Source organism: Asparagus officinalis, chromosome 7 (assembly GCF_001876935.1).
Source record: "Asparagus officinalis chromosome 7, Aspof.V1, whole genome shotgun sequence".
Classification (NCBI taxonomy): Eukaryota; Viridiplantae; Streptophyta; class Magnoliopsida; order Asparagales; family Asparagaceae; genus Asparagus; species Asparagus officinalis.
The window spans coordinates 50423143-50441682 of NC_033800.1; the positions used below are offsets into that span (position 1 = coordinate 50423143).

General features: G+C 34.8%; 2 protein-coding genes across 2 annotated transcripts in view; one reads left to right on the forward strand and one right to left on the reverse strand.

Moving 5' to 3' along the window:
- Positions 4905-9223, reverse strand: LOC109847123 (aspartic proteinase nepenthesin-2-like). Its single transcript, XM_020416369.1, has 3 exons — positions 8647-9223; positions 7764-8197; positions 4905-5183 (listed from the first exon to the last, which is right to left on the reverse strand). The coding sequence occupies exons 1-3, from the start codon at positions 9221-9223 to the stop codon at positions 4905-4907; spliced, it is 1290 nt and encodes a 429-aa protein (XP_020271958.1).
- The window catches only part of LOC109849781 (rRNA-processing protein FYV7), a 3074-nt gene continuing 410 nt past the window's right edge, over positions 15877-18540 (forward strand). The window contains 3 exon segments of the mRNA XM_020419656.1: positions 15877-16423; positions 17421-17524; positions 18468-18540. The exon segment at positions 18468-18540 is cut by the window's right edge and continues 5 nt beyond it. Coding sequence (XP_020275245.1) covers positions 16297-16423; positions 17421-17524; positions 18468-18540 — 304 coding nt within the window. The 5' untranslated portion in view covers positions 15877-16296.

Sequence of the window (18540 nt, forward strand, 5' to 3'; positions counted from 1 at the left end):
CCAAATACTTTTTCTCTCTTCACAAAACCCTAGGATTTTATCTGCTGCAGCTGTTTTTCTTCTCTGCCTTTGCGTCTCTACAGCCGCCAAAAGAAACCTCAACTGCACGCCTCCGACCCTGCCTTCACACGCCGAAAACAATCACAGCCTCCTGCTTTTGTTCTCCCGCACTGCCCCCAAAAAACCCTAGGTAAAGCCTATTCCTATTTATAGCCTAGTGGTTAATCGGGTGGACCCTGTTGAACAAACCAAGATGGACCGGTTTGTGGCAATCTCTTCACAAAGCACTCCTAAACCCGCTGGGCAATAGCTTCCCACGCGGTTTGTCCCAGCCCTCCATCTCTTCACATGGGTGGGTGGACCCCACATGCATTCATTCACAATTCTCCACCTCGGCGAAGTTTTCCCAAAACTGAGCCGACACCAACCAAAACAAATGTCTCACTTGTTGTGTCCAGTACACCGTGAAACAATTCACGACAACAGACTCAATCCATAACAAGTCGAGAACCCAAAAAAGAATGCAAACACTCTCCAAATGTCAGTATCAACTCACCAAATCGATCTCACCCCCATCAAAATCCAAACCACGTCGGTATCTACTCACCAAATCGATCTCACCCCCATCAAATAATCCAACCCGGCTGCATCATAAAGATTGCCTACGTATCCTCTTGCCCAAGGAATCAAGCCGAACGTAGTTCACCCAAATGGCCTCCAAATACCTCAATCCACTAGAAGAGTTCGCAATCCTTCTCTAACATCACGATCAAGTCTACGACTGATAGCACCTCCAATGGCGTGTCACCTCAGCTAGAATCCCAAATAATGCAGTATGATCTGGAGTAATCTTTACCCAATGTGGAGTAGCATCACTCTCCACCCGCTGCGATACCTCTAAGGTCTGTCCAAAACTCTCCACCTGCTGAGAGTCAATTGGCTTCCTCATCGAAGCTTCAACCAAAGTGACACTACCAGACCTATCTTCCAATGGAGTTTTACCTCCAATCACAGCAGTTGACAACTCTTTAATAGGATGACCCAAATATGTCGAAGCCTCTGTCCAGAAACTCTTCTGCAGACCATTGCTCGACCACCAACACCGTTCCTCCTCCAGCAAGGTACGGTTCTCCAAATTTGTCACCCTATCTAGCTGTTCCAAGATTTCCTTTCCAACGAAGTGTCTCGAAATACCGTGAGCTCGGCTCTAATACAGAAATAGGTCCATCTTGTACCTCCCACCAGAATGGAGTACCTTCACCTTTCTGTCTATTACACACTTCTTCAATCTGTTGGAAACTACTAGGACTTTCTCCAAAGGGGATTTGGTTGCAACCCAAACACGCCTAGAACAGCCACCAACAAAGGAAACCAAACGCCTATTACCTCCCAATGATGTCCCCTTGGAAGGCCCCCAAACATCCACGTGAACTCCTCCAGAACGACCCTTAGCACGGTGAATAGAGGTGCCACACTTCACCTCGGTCTTCTTGCTCACATCAACATGTTCACTGGACTTCAAACTGCAGGTCTTTGCACCCTCTTTCAATCTATGCGAGGAATCAATACTGGAATGGCCAAGCCCCAAATGCCGCAGTCTAGTCGAATCAACAGAAGTCGTCAGCTCTCCACCTGCCACTATACCTCCAGTCAAGTAATACAGGTTATTTCTCCTGACGCCCTTCATCAAAATACGAGAGTCTCTCGCAATCTCGAGAACCATGTCCTCAACACGAACCTTCAGACCCTCTCCAACCAAAGCTCCAATCGAGATCAAGTTCTTCCTCAAAGAAGGAACATATCTCACATCGTTTAACTCTCTAACAGTCCCGTCAAACATCTTTATGCGAATTCTTCCTATCCCAAGGATCTGGCATGCACGGTTATCAGCCATGTACACCACACCACTATCCACCAGCTTCTCAAAACTGGAGAACCATTCCCTTCTAGGGCACACATGATAGGTCGCACCACTATCCAACATCCATTCAGATTCCTCCGAATAGCTATCTGTAGGACTGATAGAAAGCGAATAAATAGAAGAGTCAGAATTATTACCATCCGATACGATGTTTGCTTCTGATGATGGTTGCTTCCCTTTTCCCTTCTGCTTATTCTTCATCCATTCGTCGAGCTTTGGGCAGTCTTTCTTCCAATGACCAGTCTCCTTGCACCAAGCACACTGATCTTTTCCAATTCTAGACTGTGACTTCCAATTCTTTCGGTTTGGACCCTTCCCTCTTGCGACCAACGCCTCCGCTACCGGCTCAACCGAAGCCTCCTTATCCTTCTTTCGAAGCTGATAATTCACAAGTGCAGCGGTGACCTCACTATACGAAAGTGATGCCTTCCCATTAATCAGAGTAAGAACGAAGGTCTCATATTCCTCGTCGGGCAAGGAACTCAACAACAGCAACGCCTTGTCCTCATCTTCAATCTTGACATCCACATTCGCCAAATCCGCAAGAAGCTTTGTGTAGTGGTTCATGTGATCTCTAATGGAGGTTCCCTTCTTCAACTGGAAACGATAAAGTCTCCTCTTCAAATGCAAGCGATTTTCCACACTCTTGGTCAAATACTTGCTTTCGAGAATCTCCCAAATCTTCTTCGCAGAAGTCTCATTCATCACATCATATTTTAGATCTTGAGTCAAACAAGACCTAATCACACCACACACCGTTCGATTCATCTTTTTCCAAACCTTCTCTTCAATCTCATCTGGCTTGCCATCTAACTCCAATGTATCCTCCAAATTCTGCGCGTTCAGCGCATCCAAAACCTCGCATCTCCATAATCCAAAATTGTTTGTGCCATTAAATTTCTCCACATCTATCTTCATAGAGTGGATATTCAAACTCTGAATAGTCTTCACGCCAGAAGAACCACCCTCGACTCCCGAAGCACCTTCTTTCCCCGACATCTTACGCATCAACGAACAAAGAATAGATCCAAAGCTGAAAGATAGAGTCTTTACCGAAAGATCCCACCTTTATCACCAACGAAGTCCTAAACGGGCCTCCAAATTGATCTACTCCTCCAAACCCTAGATCTGGAATCTGGGCTCTGATACCACTTGTTGTGCGCAGCGGAAATTTCGGCAGAGTTTCTGGTGCACAATAAAGAGAAAGATCGATAATAAGAATTCCTGTCTCACCAAGGAGACAAGAATCTGAAGCGGATATCTCAACCAAGTGAGATATCGGCTCTTCCTCTCATCAGTTCTAGGACTGACTTGTCGAGGGATCCTAAAACTATTACAATGGTCACAAACTCAAACAACCAATTTTTACGTGGTTCGGCAAACTGCCTACGTCCACGGGGCAAGGAAGGGGGAGATCTACTATTAGAGGGAGAGAATACAACTAGGGTTTACAACTCTCACAATTTAAACCCTCAATTAACTCTCAAATCTCTAACAAAAGGGATACCCAAAAGAAAACCTCTCAAAAGCCGTACAAAAGACTTTTTCTCTTAAAGCCTCCTCTGCCTCCGCACTGTATTGCTCCAAAAGAGAACTCAGCCGCTGCTTTTCCCCAAGCCCCTGCTTCCGTACCTTGCACGCGCCTCCAAGCCTTCGGTTTGCACGCCGCTTTTTCCCTGGCCTTCGCACACGTCCTTGCTGCTCCCTGCAATTTTCTTTTGCTGCCGCCAAAAGAACCCTTCCACTTGCACGAAAACCTAGGGGGGGAACTAGGGGACTATTTATAGGGAGTTATGTACCGGGTGGGCCTTGAGTTTGTCCGCTGAACAAAACCAAAAAGCTATCCCCTTTTATCTCTTCACACGGAAGAGAATGCTGGCCTATCACTACACGTGAAGGTGGACCCCACACGGTTTCACATTTCCTACCCACTGTCTACTACTATAGATGGAATATCGATTATTACAGTTTAGCTTTACGGTCTGTTTGGTTGTTTTCCCGAAAAAATCAGAAATAGAAAACTCAGTTTTTAAATGATTTCAATAGCTTTTATGATATTTTCTACATTTCTTTTTTTCACAAAGAAATCACCCCATTTCACCTCCAAATCACACAAAAAATAAAAAAAGCCGCAATAGTAACAATGCTTTTAGTTTTCCATTTCTTGTGTTTGTTTGAACAAAAAAATAGAAAGGGAAATCAGCCGCAATGATAACAATGTTTTTAGCATTTAAATAATCTGTTTTTATCACATTGAATGTTTCAACAGTGTTTTTAGTAATTAAAAATTCATAGAAGTTACATTTCTAAGTTTTTCCAGAGATTTTTGGTGTGAAAACACATTTCTTAAAAATCTAACGTGACATCCTACGTGGCAACCTCATTTCTTTAAATCATAAAACGAAACAAACATGTGATTTGAAAATCGGTTGAAACCAAAATCCTACGTGGCAGGGGGGATTTCTTGAAATGTGAGATGGCAGGTTTTCTCATTTTTTTTTTTGTCAAACAAACATCCCCTTAAAGTAGTCGGTTCAAAGCAATAGGATTTTTTAATTTTACTACTTAATTTGTGTTTTTAGTGGCCTTAGTTATTATGAATTCTTGCATGAAGGATTAATTTGTTTGCGGTAATGACCATTTGATTGGTCACAAGGTATATGAGTAGCTGTCATCGTAAATTTCGTACTCCAAAAAAATTTACGTATTATGCGCAAGTTACTTATGATTGATCACTTGCTTGTGAGTCGCCAAAAGATTGCATTAACCATACCTGTAAGAATTTTCATTATCACCATCCGTTCTTCTACTTTCTCATTCCTTTTTGCTTTCACAATGGACGCAGGCACGTATATCACACGCGCAGGCTAGCTTAGAACAAAAATCTTCCCATTTTATTCAATTTTTTCAAAAGGATTGATATGCCTCACAAAACGGCAACAATTCTACCACTTACAAGAACTCGACAACGTACATAATTCACTCACGCGCCACAATCCTCAGGAACAAACGACAACTGCCAGTTAATAAGATCGTAAGTGAACCTTGTATTGAACTGCTGGTGCGCTCCGATGTCAGTCCTGTCGTCCCGAAAAATCCCGAGGCAAAACACCCGGGCCTGGTCATTCGTCACGTACAGCTGCTCTGGCCTGACAAGAAGATCCGCATCTTGTAGGTTGAAAGTCAAGGAAGGCAAATAATCAAGACCCGGCTGCTCTCGCATATGGTAGCAGAGGTCAAGGTCATCAGACGCTGTATCATCCTATTAGCAATGAGGAGGGCAAATAATCAAGACAATATCTTCTTTTTAGAAATATGTATATATACTACTCAAATATATCAGGTTTGATGGGTATGAAGTGGCAACCTATTAGCAATAAGGAGGGCTAACAAGAGTTAGACTCATAACGTGCACCGTATCTTTTGATGTGACTATTAGGTTATGTTCATCTATGATACGTAGCTTATTTTTTTTAATGAGCTGCTAATTAACTCATGCCTATTATTTTCTACTATATATATATCATACATATCTCCTAACATTTTGATTAGTATGCGGCCGATTTTACTAGTAGGGAATATAGAAAATATATTCTCACTCTTTGGTTAAAATGCATATCTGGTACTTTGAAAATATGATTAATCTAGCTGCTGTGAATTTAATAAATAATCAGATTTTAGAGTAAAACGGCAAACAAGTACTTATGAACGGTGTGAAGATAAATAAAGGGTAAATTTGAGATAAGCCAACTACCACGTAGAAGATTTGTTGCATTTTGAGATAACCCCTAGATTTCACAGAGGTCGTAATTCTTTCCATAACTAGTTCTTGTGCACGTGCAATGCACGTCGTATTTTTTTATTTTCTTACTATAAAATACGTCAGATTCATTTTGAGTTAAAATCTATAAACATGTTTACATTTGCCATAAATTTTATTTAAATATTTTTAAAAATTTTATAAAATAGATGATTGATTTTTAAAATCCTTTGGGCGTAGGAATAAACAACTAACAAGTTTGCAGTGGAAGATAGGTGAATGTAGTACATTCTTAAGAATTATTAATTTTTACTTAGTTTGTTTATAAATAGGATCTCATTATTAACTAACTATAAGGCTTAGTACATTTTTTTTTTGTTGGACGTTCAAGGCAGGCAAAGGACCCATGTGAGTCCTCATCACAATGAATGTTATACAATTTAAGTACAAAGAAAAAATGAGGGTTGATCAATGGTGTAGCTGGTTAGGAGAATCTCCATCAACTTAATTTGGTATGTGGATTTATAATAGATGGAGATGGAGAATGGTGGTTATGAAAATAGTGGGTGCGTGTGGGTAATTAATATGGTTTTTGTTTGTGTGGTTTTCTTTGTTCATTTTCAAGGTATCTGTGGTCCTGTGGATATATATAGCTATAACATTGATACTCTCGTTTGGTTTTGTGGAAGAGTATGGGTGTTAAAAAAATTAAATTATCTAATCCGGTTAAAGTAGGATTATATAAGTTTAGCCCATACATGAAATTTGTTTTAACCAACACTCATGTGTAAATATTATAATTGACATTGAGATTCAAGATATGTGTGAGATTCTCTTTGATTTTTATACAAATAGTATTTATTTAAATAATAATAGTATAATTAAACTCTGTGATTTGAAAAAAAATCAAACATACAATATAAGTAATTGCTATAATCTAATCTAATCTAATCTAATCTAATAAGAAGAAAATTAATGAAAATGATGTGAAAATTGTTGTAATTTCATAATTTATAATTTTTAAACAATCTAATCTAATCTACTAAGAATAAAATAACAAAGACACACACCTGTTGAAGGAGATGAAAGTGCTATGAAAATTATTATAATTTCTGATTAAAAAAGATCAAACATATAATATAATTAATTGCTTTAAAATAATATAATCTAATATAATAAGAAAAAAAATAGATGAAAGTGCTGTGAAAATTATTGATATTTTTTATATGGAAAAAATTAAATATCCAATATAATTAATTTCTTTAAAATAATCTAATCTAATCTAATAAGAAGAAAATAACAAAGGCATATACATGTAGAAGGGGATGAAAGTGCTACAGAAATTGTTGTAGTTTCTTGGCTTATAAACATTGGTATGTGATGTTGCATATGAGAGGATAACAATTGTAAATAGAGTTCTATTTAAATAATAATTAATAGTATAATTAAACTTTAAAACTATTTATGCAATATTGTGAATTACTTGAATTTTAGTTAGTGAGAGATTGACACGTTGTGTCCTCATATCGCAGTCGTTTGTTTTAATTTTCTTTTTTTATAATTTTCAAAATGATTTTGTCTCTTTAATTTATTTGGTGGATTTTGCAAATACCCCGTCCACATTATGTACATTTGTAGGTCTGCGCTGTTCCGACGTTCGACCTCTGGGGCGGACATTATTTGTCTCACTAATTTGCTTGTTTTTACATATACGTCATTCATCTTGTATACATTTGTAAATTTGGCATTTAATAATTTTATTCAGGTTTACATTTCAATTTAAACTATATCCTTATCTTCATAATATTATATCCAATAAGAATTCATCAATTTATTAATTTTCTCTTACTTAATGGATTAGTATTTGAATTTTAAAGATATTTTTTTCTACTAAAATATTTTCTCAAACTCGTACTTTTAAAGGGAGTATGATATGATTATGTTCAAAAAACTGTAAACGCTTAAGGGAGGGAGGTTATCTCAAAATGGGCCAAACTTTAGAAGGGTTATGTTAAATTTATCCATAATTAAGAAAACTAATATTTACCGAGATGAAAATACATAAGGGTAAAGGGAACTAACCGGGACAAGACCTAGAAGCGTAAAAATGCTTTGGAGCTTATTCCTCACAACATCATAAGGGCCTCCGGCTAAATAACTCATCGCAGCCCCTGAGTCGATGATGCATCCTCCAGTCCCATCAGCTTGACGGTCAAAAGTCCCCGGTGGGAAATTCATGGGTTGGCCATCGATGCTGATATCGTTGAGTTTGAGATAGTAGAAACCATCACTGTGCAGTATCGGAGTCGTTTGAACATCACCGTTCATGACAATGTCATCGCCGAAGGCTAAGGATTTGACTTTCTCAACTTGTGGAGGGAAGAGGCAATAGGAGAATCTACCGTGGGTGTCATCAATCAGCTGATTGACTAAAGAATGTGGGCTTGAATCTAGGCCGAGGATGCCGGAGGGCACGCCAGTGTATTCTTCCAGTCCTTGGTACCGGTGTGTGCAACCTGTGAGATTTTAAATAGATACTTGTCAACTATTGTAATATTACCACGACCAACATGTGGCTGTTTAGTTATAATAATGCAAATAGGACTGAAGTTTAAACCAAGAGGGGTTGGTACAACATAAAACCAGTTCAAAGGTTATATTTTAGCCTAAGGAGAACTGGACCTATTCTAGCGCATTTTTCCCAATCAGGGTTTAATTGGCCCGAAATGAGGCCATTTTGGAGTAAGGATTATATTAGAACACCCTATAGAATTGGATAATATATATCATCCGTTGGCGGTTACAGGGTTAGTTTCGAAATTGTAGCTATTGAATCAATGGTGTAAATCGCCCCACTCCTATAGTGATGGTTCTGATAGGAAACCTACTGTGCATTTTAAGTGGTTTTACGAAATACACGTTAGTCACATACATCGACACGGTCGGTTAACAGCTAGTTACTTACCATATGCCAAGCCCTGGAATGTCTCAAACTCCCCACTCGAATTGTGGAAGTAGAACGTCTCTCTCGATAGATCACCTTCAACCCACGACTGATCGGCATACGTAATAACATACTTACAAACGCCAGTTATACACGCATATGGATGTACACAAAGTGGATCATCACAGGCCATTTTCCGGTACGTCGGAGAATCAGGAGGATTAAAAGTCCCAATCTGCTCGGGAAAGCACGGATTGCAAGGTTTACATTGTATCCAGGTGACGCCACTGCCGGTGTCCATTTCGAGATAGTACATTCGGTCGTCTTGTCCTGTGCCGATGCCAACGACTGCAAGGTAAAGGCTTTGGTCCTCAAAAAAAGGAGGGTGGATGGTAGTTTTGTTGACTTGAGTGGAGGTGATCTCTTTGATACGAGACATGCGCGCTTGAGATTGTCGGATGAGTTTTTCTGTAAGACTGCCTGGTTTGGCTGTCTCATTGAAGGGAGAGTGCGGTGAGAAGCGGTCGATGAACTCGATGCGGAGGCCTGATGTTGTGAGAGCGAGGAGGAGGAGGAGGAAGAAGAGGATTTGAGCCATGGAGATGTGTTTGAGGGCGTTTGAGTGAGAGTAGAGTGGTTTAAATAAGTGTGAGAGTTTGCGTTAACGGAAAAAGCATCCGCATGAAGGCTAGCTATCAATTCAATCTGCATGTGATCTTCAAATTATGCTAGAATTTCTCATCCCTTTAGTTATTTCTATGATTATGGTGATACGTATAGTAATTATATGGATGATTTGACCAAGCTAGTATGGCAAGAGGCAAGATACCATGTATAACTGAAAATGCTTAGGATTACAATTAGCTAGTGGATATAAAATATATTTTTAGAATAAATGTTTTAACATGGCAATACACATTTATAATAGTAATAGCTTAGGTTAGATGATTTTTTGGAGATAAGTTATTAAAAAATTTTGAGGGAAGGATTCAGTAAGTTATTTTTTCATAAATTTAAAGTCTGGAATTATCCAAATCTATTATACTAGGTGTACAAGTATACTATTAATGACATAAAATCAAACAATTTCCTATACAAATATAACTAATTCATTTAATATCAAAATATAGTAAATAATTTTAATATAGTATAGTGTAATCAATAATTTAACTAATATAGTAAAATGTGGATTTAGAAATATATTTACTATACATTTATTCGTAATCAATAATTTCAAAATATAGTTAATCTTAAAATATAACAAAGATAGGTATACATATAATTTACTATAAGGGGCTGTTTGGTTCGTTTCCTAGATATAGGGAAATGTATTTCCATGTACAAAAACACAAGTTTTGAATTTTCCAAACATTTCCAAGAAATAGATTGTTTCGCTTTGGTTCGCGCAAAAAAATGGTGGAAAACCAATGTATTTATTTTTCTTGTATTTGGTTCGCATGGAAAAAAAAGGGAAAACTTTTGTTTATATGGCAAAAAGCCGACGTAACTGCAGTTTTCGTCGATTTCACGAGGTTGAGGAATGAATTGGGGGAGAGAAAAAAATCTGAAGTAGCGGTGATTTTTACCGAGTTTCCCTTCTTCAACCCTAGCGAACCAAAGATGGAAAAAAACCAACGAAAAGCTTATATCCTACGTGGCCATGAAAAATCTGATGTGAAGGCGGTGTAAAACTTTTCCACCGAGTTAAAAAAACCAACCAAACAGCCCCTAAATTTATAGTAAAACTCAGAACAAAATAACATTAATTTATAGTAAATATATCAATCTCTCTAATAATTACAATATAGTGTATAAAAATGAAATATACATGTATAACAAGACAGGTATACATTTAATATCAAAACTTGGATGATTTTCAGTTATTCAAGTTTTGAAATATTCAAGTATTTTTAAAATTTTAGTTATATTATGCACGTGCAAAAAATATTAGGACTTTTAACATCGATGACCTTAGCTAATGAATATGGTGTTATAGAGTTGACTATTTCCCTTATTCCCTTTTGTTATTTTAAATAAGAGATTATATTTTCATATATTAAAAATAAAATTGTTAATTTTATACAAATTATTAAAATATTAATATATCAATACAAGTATACAAAAATTATATTCTTATATATATCAATCGACAAAATAAATTGTATATTATTTATAACTAATTCAAATTTTAGTTGCTCTATATAGTTATTGGTTTTAATATTAATACAAGTGGTTTATACAAATGTTATTAGAAATAAACAGTTCAAATTTATTTGTAGTATAATTAAGTATCTAATACTTAATATGATTTGATATCATTTATATCTAAAAATTGTCACATGATACACTTTCAAATATTTACCATAAAGATAATATACTCTACACTAAATTATCAAAAATAGAAGCCTAAAGATATTGAATAACTGCAAATAATATCACAAATTCTAGTGTAATGATCAAATTTATGATTTACCATAAAACACATATACACTTCTACGTCCTCATGAATTAGTGGCCATCTGGGTACTTTTCTTCATAAGAACATTGGAGGTTAAAAAATTTTATTAAGCTTGCTTCCATTGGATACAAGCTTACACACACAAATTTATAATATACTCTATACAAAATTATCAAATAATAAGAGATATTTTATAATTTAGATCTTATGGGATGTAATTTTGAAATTACTTTAATCAGAGAATAAAATAAGTGAAAATATTAAAACAAGATTTTTAATATTATTATAAATATTAAAAACTTAACTACAATATTAGCATAATTAAATTAGTTAAAATAAACGTCCAGACAATTTGATATCTCTAATTTCACATATAAAATTAGAACATAATTTAAAGCCTGGAATTATCCATATCTATTATACTAGGTATACAAGTATACTATTAATGACATAAAATCAAACAATTTCCTATACAAATATCACTAATTCATTTAATATCAAAATATAGTAAATAATTTTAATATAGTATAGTGTAATCAATAATTTAACTAATATATTAAAATGTGGATTTAGAAATATATTTACTATACCTTTATTTGTAATCAATAATTTTAAAATATAGTTAATCTTAAAATATAACTAAATAGGTATACATATAATTTACTATAAATTTAGAAATACTCAACTATAATTAATTTAATATAAAAATATAGTAAAACTCAGAACAGAATAAAATTAATTTATAGTAAATATATTAATCTCTCTAATAATTATAGTATAGTGTATACAAATAAAATATACATGTATAACAAGATAGCTATACATTTAATATCAAAACATGGATGATTTGGAGTTATTCAAGTTTTGAAATATTCAAGTATTTTATAAACAATATACAATATTATCAAATAATAAGAGATATTTTATAATTTAGATCTTATGGGATGTAATTTTGAAATTACTTTAATCAGAGAATAAAATAAGTGAATATATTAAAACAAGATTTTTAATATTATTATAAATATTAAAAACTTAACTATAATATTATCATAATTATTTTAGTTAAAATAAATGTACAAACAATTTGATATCTCTAATTTCACATATAAAATTAGAACAGAATTTAAAGTCTGGAATTATCCATATCTATTATACTAGGTATACAAGTATACTATTAATGACATAAAATCAAACAATTTCCTATACAAATATAACTAATTCATTTAATATCAAAATATAGTAAATAATTTTAATATAGTATAGTGTAATCAATAATTTAACTAATATAGTAAAATGTGGATTTAGAAAAATATTTACTATACATTTATTTGTAATCAATAGTTTTAAAATATAGTTAATCTTAAAATATAACTAAATAGGTATACATATAATTTACTATTAATTTATAAATACTTAAATATAATTCATTTAATATCAAAATATAGTAAAACTCAGAACAGAATAACATTAATTTATAGTAAATATATTAATCTCTCTAATAATTATAGTATAATGTATACAAATGAAATATACATGTATAACAAGATAGGTATACATTTAATATCAAAACTTGGATGATTTGGAGTTATTCAAGTTTTGAAATATTCAAGTATTTTATAACATTTTAGTTATATTATGCACGTGCAAAAAATATTAGGACTTTTAACATCGATGACCTTAGCTAATGAATATGGTATTATAGAGTTGACTATTTCCCCTATTTTGTTTTGTTATTTTAAATAAGGGATTATATTTTCATAATATTAAAAATAAAATTGTTAATTATATACAAATTATTAAAATATTAAATATCAATACAAGTATACTAAAATTATATTCTTATATATATATCAATCGACAAAACAAATTGTATAATATTCATAACTAATCAAATTTTAGTTGCTATATATAGTTATTGATTTTAATATTAATACAAGTGGTTTATACAAATATTACTAGAAATAATCAGTTTAAATGTATTTGTAGTATAATTAAGTAACTAATACTTATTATGATTTGATATCATTTATAGCTAAAAATTGTCACTTGATACATTTTCAAATATTTACCATAAAGATAATATACTCTATACTAAATTATCAAAAATAGAAACCTATAGATATTGAATAACTGCAAATAATATTGCAAATCTTAGTGTAATGATCAAATTTAAGATTTACCATAAAACACATATACACTTCTACATACTCATGAATTTGTGTTGCCATCTGGGTACTTTTCTTCATAAGAAAATTGGAGGTTATAAATTTTTGTTAAGCTTGCTTCCATTGGATACAGGCTTACACACACAAATTTGTATTGCGTATACTTCCTTGGAATTTCAGTAAGTAATTCTTCACACGTATCTTGAATGTGGATGCATTTTGCATTAGTAGCTCTTGAGAAATCATTAAGTCGGTAGATTTGTAAACCTGTAATAGTTTAAACAGAACGGATCTCTTATTATTGCAGCCATTTGTAACATTATAGATTGTTGTACAGTTTGGAGCAATTTTCTTTCTAGTTCACAAGAGAAGTGAAGCGGATCCAATCATTCATGTACCTTCGTTCTTTTGATCTCTGCAGAAACCTTTTGCAGCCTAATTCTTTTCTTAAACTTTGGAATTTCCTTTATAGTGTGTAGGAGCTTGCTTAACATAATAATAGGTTGCACATGATGATGCCCTTTTCTAATGTGTATCACATGATTCTTTAATCATAATACTAATATGCATCTTAATTGTATGGCAATGCTAATTTTTGCTTTAACTAGTGTGTAAGATACTCCAAAAAGCCGAAACAAATCATTCCTAGCATTGATGTCAGTGTCATTTATACTTTTCTTAGAACAGCAGGCATCTAATTAGTAAGAGTTTAATGAAACGTCTGCAGCTACAAAAACATAATTCCCCAAGTAATGTAAATGAAAGCTATAGAAATCCTTGTAGACATTATTAATATTAACATGGTTATTGCAAAATATTCGATAATGTAGCCCCATAATACGATGGAAGCCCTAAGCAAACACCAAGTTTTCAAGCGACAAGTTTGCGTGAATTGGTTTAAGCTAGGGAGGTGGTTCTATGGCTTTCGACTACCTGACGAGCACAGAATTCGGAGGGTTGCTCTTGGCGATCTTGCAGTGAGCAAAGGGGAAGAGGTTTTATGTGTACTTAACAGAGAAGCAGTTCATGAAGTCTTGCGAGTTCAAATAACTTCAGTTAAACCAGTTGCTTCGCAGTCTAGCCAGATCCTAGCATATGCAGGTTGAGCTAGTTTGGTTCAGGATTGGAGTCTGTCTTGTTACTGAAAATGTAAATATGGGTTTGCATGTATATCAGTGTAATGGTGTATATATGTGTAATGATGTGTACCCGCCGTGGGTAGAGCAGGTCGCGTGGGGACGAAGTGTTAATACTGCCAACGCTCCCAAGTCCCTTTGATTCGATCTTGTTTGCCTAACCGTGAGCGTGGGAATGGAAGGTGGAACTAACACCTGGGGCTTTCTTGGGGTCGGTATCAAACTCAGGCTTCGGCCTGCAGATCCTCGGGCCTTGTTAATGTTTCCCCCGTATCCAAAACAGAAGTGTAGTAATGTGTGTGTAAATTGATCCTGAGGATGGCCGACATTAAGGAGTCACGATTCTTTAAATTTCATGTAGCTGGTTATATTTGGTTGTTTTGTCATATACCTTAATTGTGTCCTTCTGTTTATGTTGTTCTGTTCTAAACCAAATATCTTGACCAGATCCATACTGACTGAGATAATGGAATCAAGCTAATCTATCCTACTATATCATAGTTTTGTATATATGAATATTACTATTTAATTTGGTTTATTAACTGCTTTAGTTGCTTAATTTGTTTTTTTCTATATGTCATAAATGATAAGAAAGAATGACGAGTTTAATTAAGAGTTGAAGTCAATAATTGGTAATTTAAACTTTTTGTTAAATTTAGTTCATAGCCTCTATTTTACTTTACGCCAATTAACTTCAGGTTGGGCATGTTCAAACTCCCTGACACTAAGCAATTGTCCCAATCTATTTATACTTCTTTATAACATCTTTAAATTTGTCTTACCTATGATTATAAGTTTTTTTTATTTTGCATCAGATAAAACTTCACAAAATTGATACTTTGGTAGTTTATTTTGGGCTGTGAACTTATTTTGGATTAGCATACCACCCCTACGTGTGCACTATGAAGATAATTGGCTGACATAATAACTTCGTGTTTTTAACCAAATCCATTCTTTACTTAGTACATGACTCATACCCAAATTTGTAACAATGTGAATACTGACTACCATGGTTATACTACTATCGTAGTAGCACTAGAAAGACACAAAAATATGGATCCTCTCTTATAAATTACAGCGAATACTAATAAATTCACCCTACATTTTCGCATCTCACCAAATATGAGAGTAGTACACAGTCCTTTATAGTCAAGTTAGCATTTTCAAAATAAATATCTAGCTAATTCAAGCACATAGAGGAGCTGATCTCGATCATCCAGATTCAAAAGGATGATAATTGTAAAAGAATGAGTAACGTGAGATACCCCAAAGTTCAGGGGCCTTAGTGAGATTAATAATGTTCATGAGGTTAGGGGCAAAATCTCTGAAGCTCAAAGGGGGTTTCGTGAAATTAACGCAAAAATAAGTCCATAACCCGATCCAACGGTTGATATACTCCAATCAACAAACCAACAGTCTTATTGAGGCCCATCGCTCCAAGCCCAAATCCAAGGCCTTCTTCTCCCTCTGCCCTTCAAAACCCTAAAACCCTTCCTTCTTCCCGTTCTTTTGGCGGCTCCTCTCTCTCTCTCTCTCTCTCTCTCTCTCTCTCTCTCTCTTATTTTTTCCCTTGTTTTTTCTTTTATTTTTGTGTTTTTGATTATTGAGTTCAAAAATCGTAGAAAATGTTGGTTCTCTTTGAAACCCCTGCTTGTTCGTCCTGATCAAAGTTTTAGACGAAGGAAAGCTCTCCAAAGTTGAGGTACTCACCCATTTTTTTTCTTTTTTCCTTTGTTTTTCCTTTAAATTTACCTATTTCTTTTACCCTGATTCATGCAGGAAATTGTAGAAAATTGTAGGAGTTGTCTTTAAAATACAGGGGTCTGGATATAATTTTCCCACAAAATACCCGTTATTTTTGGAAACCGAGGCAAACGGCGGGAGCAGCAGCAGACGAGATCTAACGAAGACGATGACGATGAATAATAATAATAAGAAGAAGAAAAACAATGAGAAGAGATTGGGCGGTAAAGCCCTCTCTCTTGAATCCTTCGCCAACGCAAAATCTAGGGCAACCGGCTACAATCCCTCGATCATCAGTAAGTTTTCTCTGTTTCATTTTTATGTTTCTTTTTCATATTTATTTTAGGTGAGTTAAGCCTATGTTTCTGTTCAAGTTTCAATCGTCAGTGCTTATTTGACATTGTCCACCCATTTAAATGAAATCTGATTTCTTATTTGTCTTGCTAATCAACATATAATTATGATCTTTATCTTGCTAGTCCACTGAAACTCCATAACAGGAGAGTATGGACTGGGCAGATTCCATTTTGGCTGGCTGTAGAAGCCTGTAGGGGATGAGCCATGGCCTTGATTATGTAATCACTCCCAATTTCATGAAATACACATGAAGGTAATACTTTTAGAGTGCTCTTGAATTGAGGCAAGCTGTAAAAGATGTGTAAATCTGTCGGAAGCACATCATATTGGTTGCTACGGACAGAGCGACGGACGATACAAACGTCTGGAGATGTTTTAGACATCTGGTTTGTGTCTGGGGACTTAAGTCAGATGTAGCAATTATCAATAATTCGTGATATAGAGCACAATTAGAAGATAACTCAAGAGTACCTGACCTTATATATTTGTATTAGGATGTTCTATGCTTTTTCAAAGAGCAGTTCCTCTATCAATTTTCTTCTTCCTCTTCCTCCGTCCTCTCTCCGCTCATCCTCTCATTATTCATTCACAATCATGGTTGGACCCCACTTGTGACCAGAAAAAAGTTCTTAACCAGAAACAGCGAGGCTTCAAATGCAAAAAGGTTCAAACTCTCTCTCATCAGTCACAATACCAATTTTTTTATAACCTAAAAATAACTCGAATTCCTAACAACTTCCTGAAACCAAAAGCCTTTTGTAGGCGGATGGGTTAGGGTATTCTTGTTCTGTGCCGCTGCTTTTTCCATGAGTCCTTTGCAACTTGCATGCATAGGAGAATCTAAATTTGCATTTCGGAAGGATCTGCTGCTTTATAAACTTAAGAATATAGTAGACTTAGCTTGTTGGTAACATTATAAGTGCTTTATGGTTGCAGAGAAGCAAAGGGAGTTCTATAGAAATGCCAAGTATGTGAACAAGTTCAAGAAGTCGATCCAGCGAGAAGGCCAATCTGAAGGCTGTCCTCCTGCAAGCCTTGAGGTTTGTTATCTCATTTCTTTTTTAAACTGCTGGAATTCATTTCATAATAGTTTCAAATTAGTTTTATTTTCGAGCAAAGGAAGATTGGACCAAGTATCGTTCAAGTTATGCACACTTAGGGTTGAATTGAAAATTGTCCTGTTGGTTAAAATGTTGTTATTTAGTAGCTAAGGTGGATGATAAAAATACACAGTTCTATTACTTCCTTCATTTAGCCATATGGTATCTTCTCCATTTTGATTCTTTAAGGGCTGAAATTTACGACACCCATTTGCAGTAATGTCAAAAAGAGCCTATCTGTTTGCACATATTTTCATGCTACTCTTTGTTCTCTCTTTATCCTCAATTAAATCAATTATATCATCTAGTTTTTTCGCTGTCTGAGAATAATAGCACAGAGTATTACCTTTTAAAGGCGGTACTTGGATTAGATTTTTAAAACACGATAATAATTATGCACAATGTTTAGATCACTATGCTTTTGTAATTTGTTCCAGAAACATTGTGAAGGGATTTTGTTAAGAGTAAACTTCCCCAAACTACCATGATCTTTAGAAGTTTCTGCACAAAACTACCATAACTTTGTTTATAGACATGACTTTTCCAAACTGCAGAAAGATACCGTGAACTATTGGAAATTGTTGTGTATGGCATTAATGGCTTTGATAAAAGGACCAAAGTACCCTTGATAATAGAAGAGGAGATGGTAATTAAAAGATATACACAGTACATAATGGCGAGATTGTCTCAAACATATTGGGCGTGAAGCGCTTGACAGCTCAGCCTAACCTTAACTACCTTCAGACATGGTAATTTACTGAAAAAAGTTCTATCTTTCTAATAGAAAAAAAGTTTATTGTAGTTTATTGTGCAAACCCCCCCAGAGTTCATGGTAGCTTTTTGACAATTAGTCACAGTGTTTAGATCACTTTTTGCATTTCAGGATGCCAATGATGATGGAAGTGAGAGGAGAACAAAAGCAAATAAGAAGAAGAAGAAAATCAATTTACAAGCCA

Bases quoted from the DNA above. Each gene is read 5' to 3' on its own strand.
- LOC109847123 (XM_020416369.1), bottom strand. From the start codon at position 9,223: ATGGCTCAAATCCTCTTCTTCCTCCTCCTCCTCCTCGCTCTCACAACA. The intron at 8,198-8,646 runs GTAAGTAACTAG...AAAATCTCACAG, and splicing joins ATTCCAGGGCTTGGCATATG to GTTGCACACACCGGTACCAA. The intron at 5,184-7,763 runs GTTAGTTCCCTT...CATTGCTAATAG, and splicing joins CGCTTCTAGGTCTTGTCCCG to GATGATACAGCGTCTGATGA.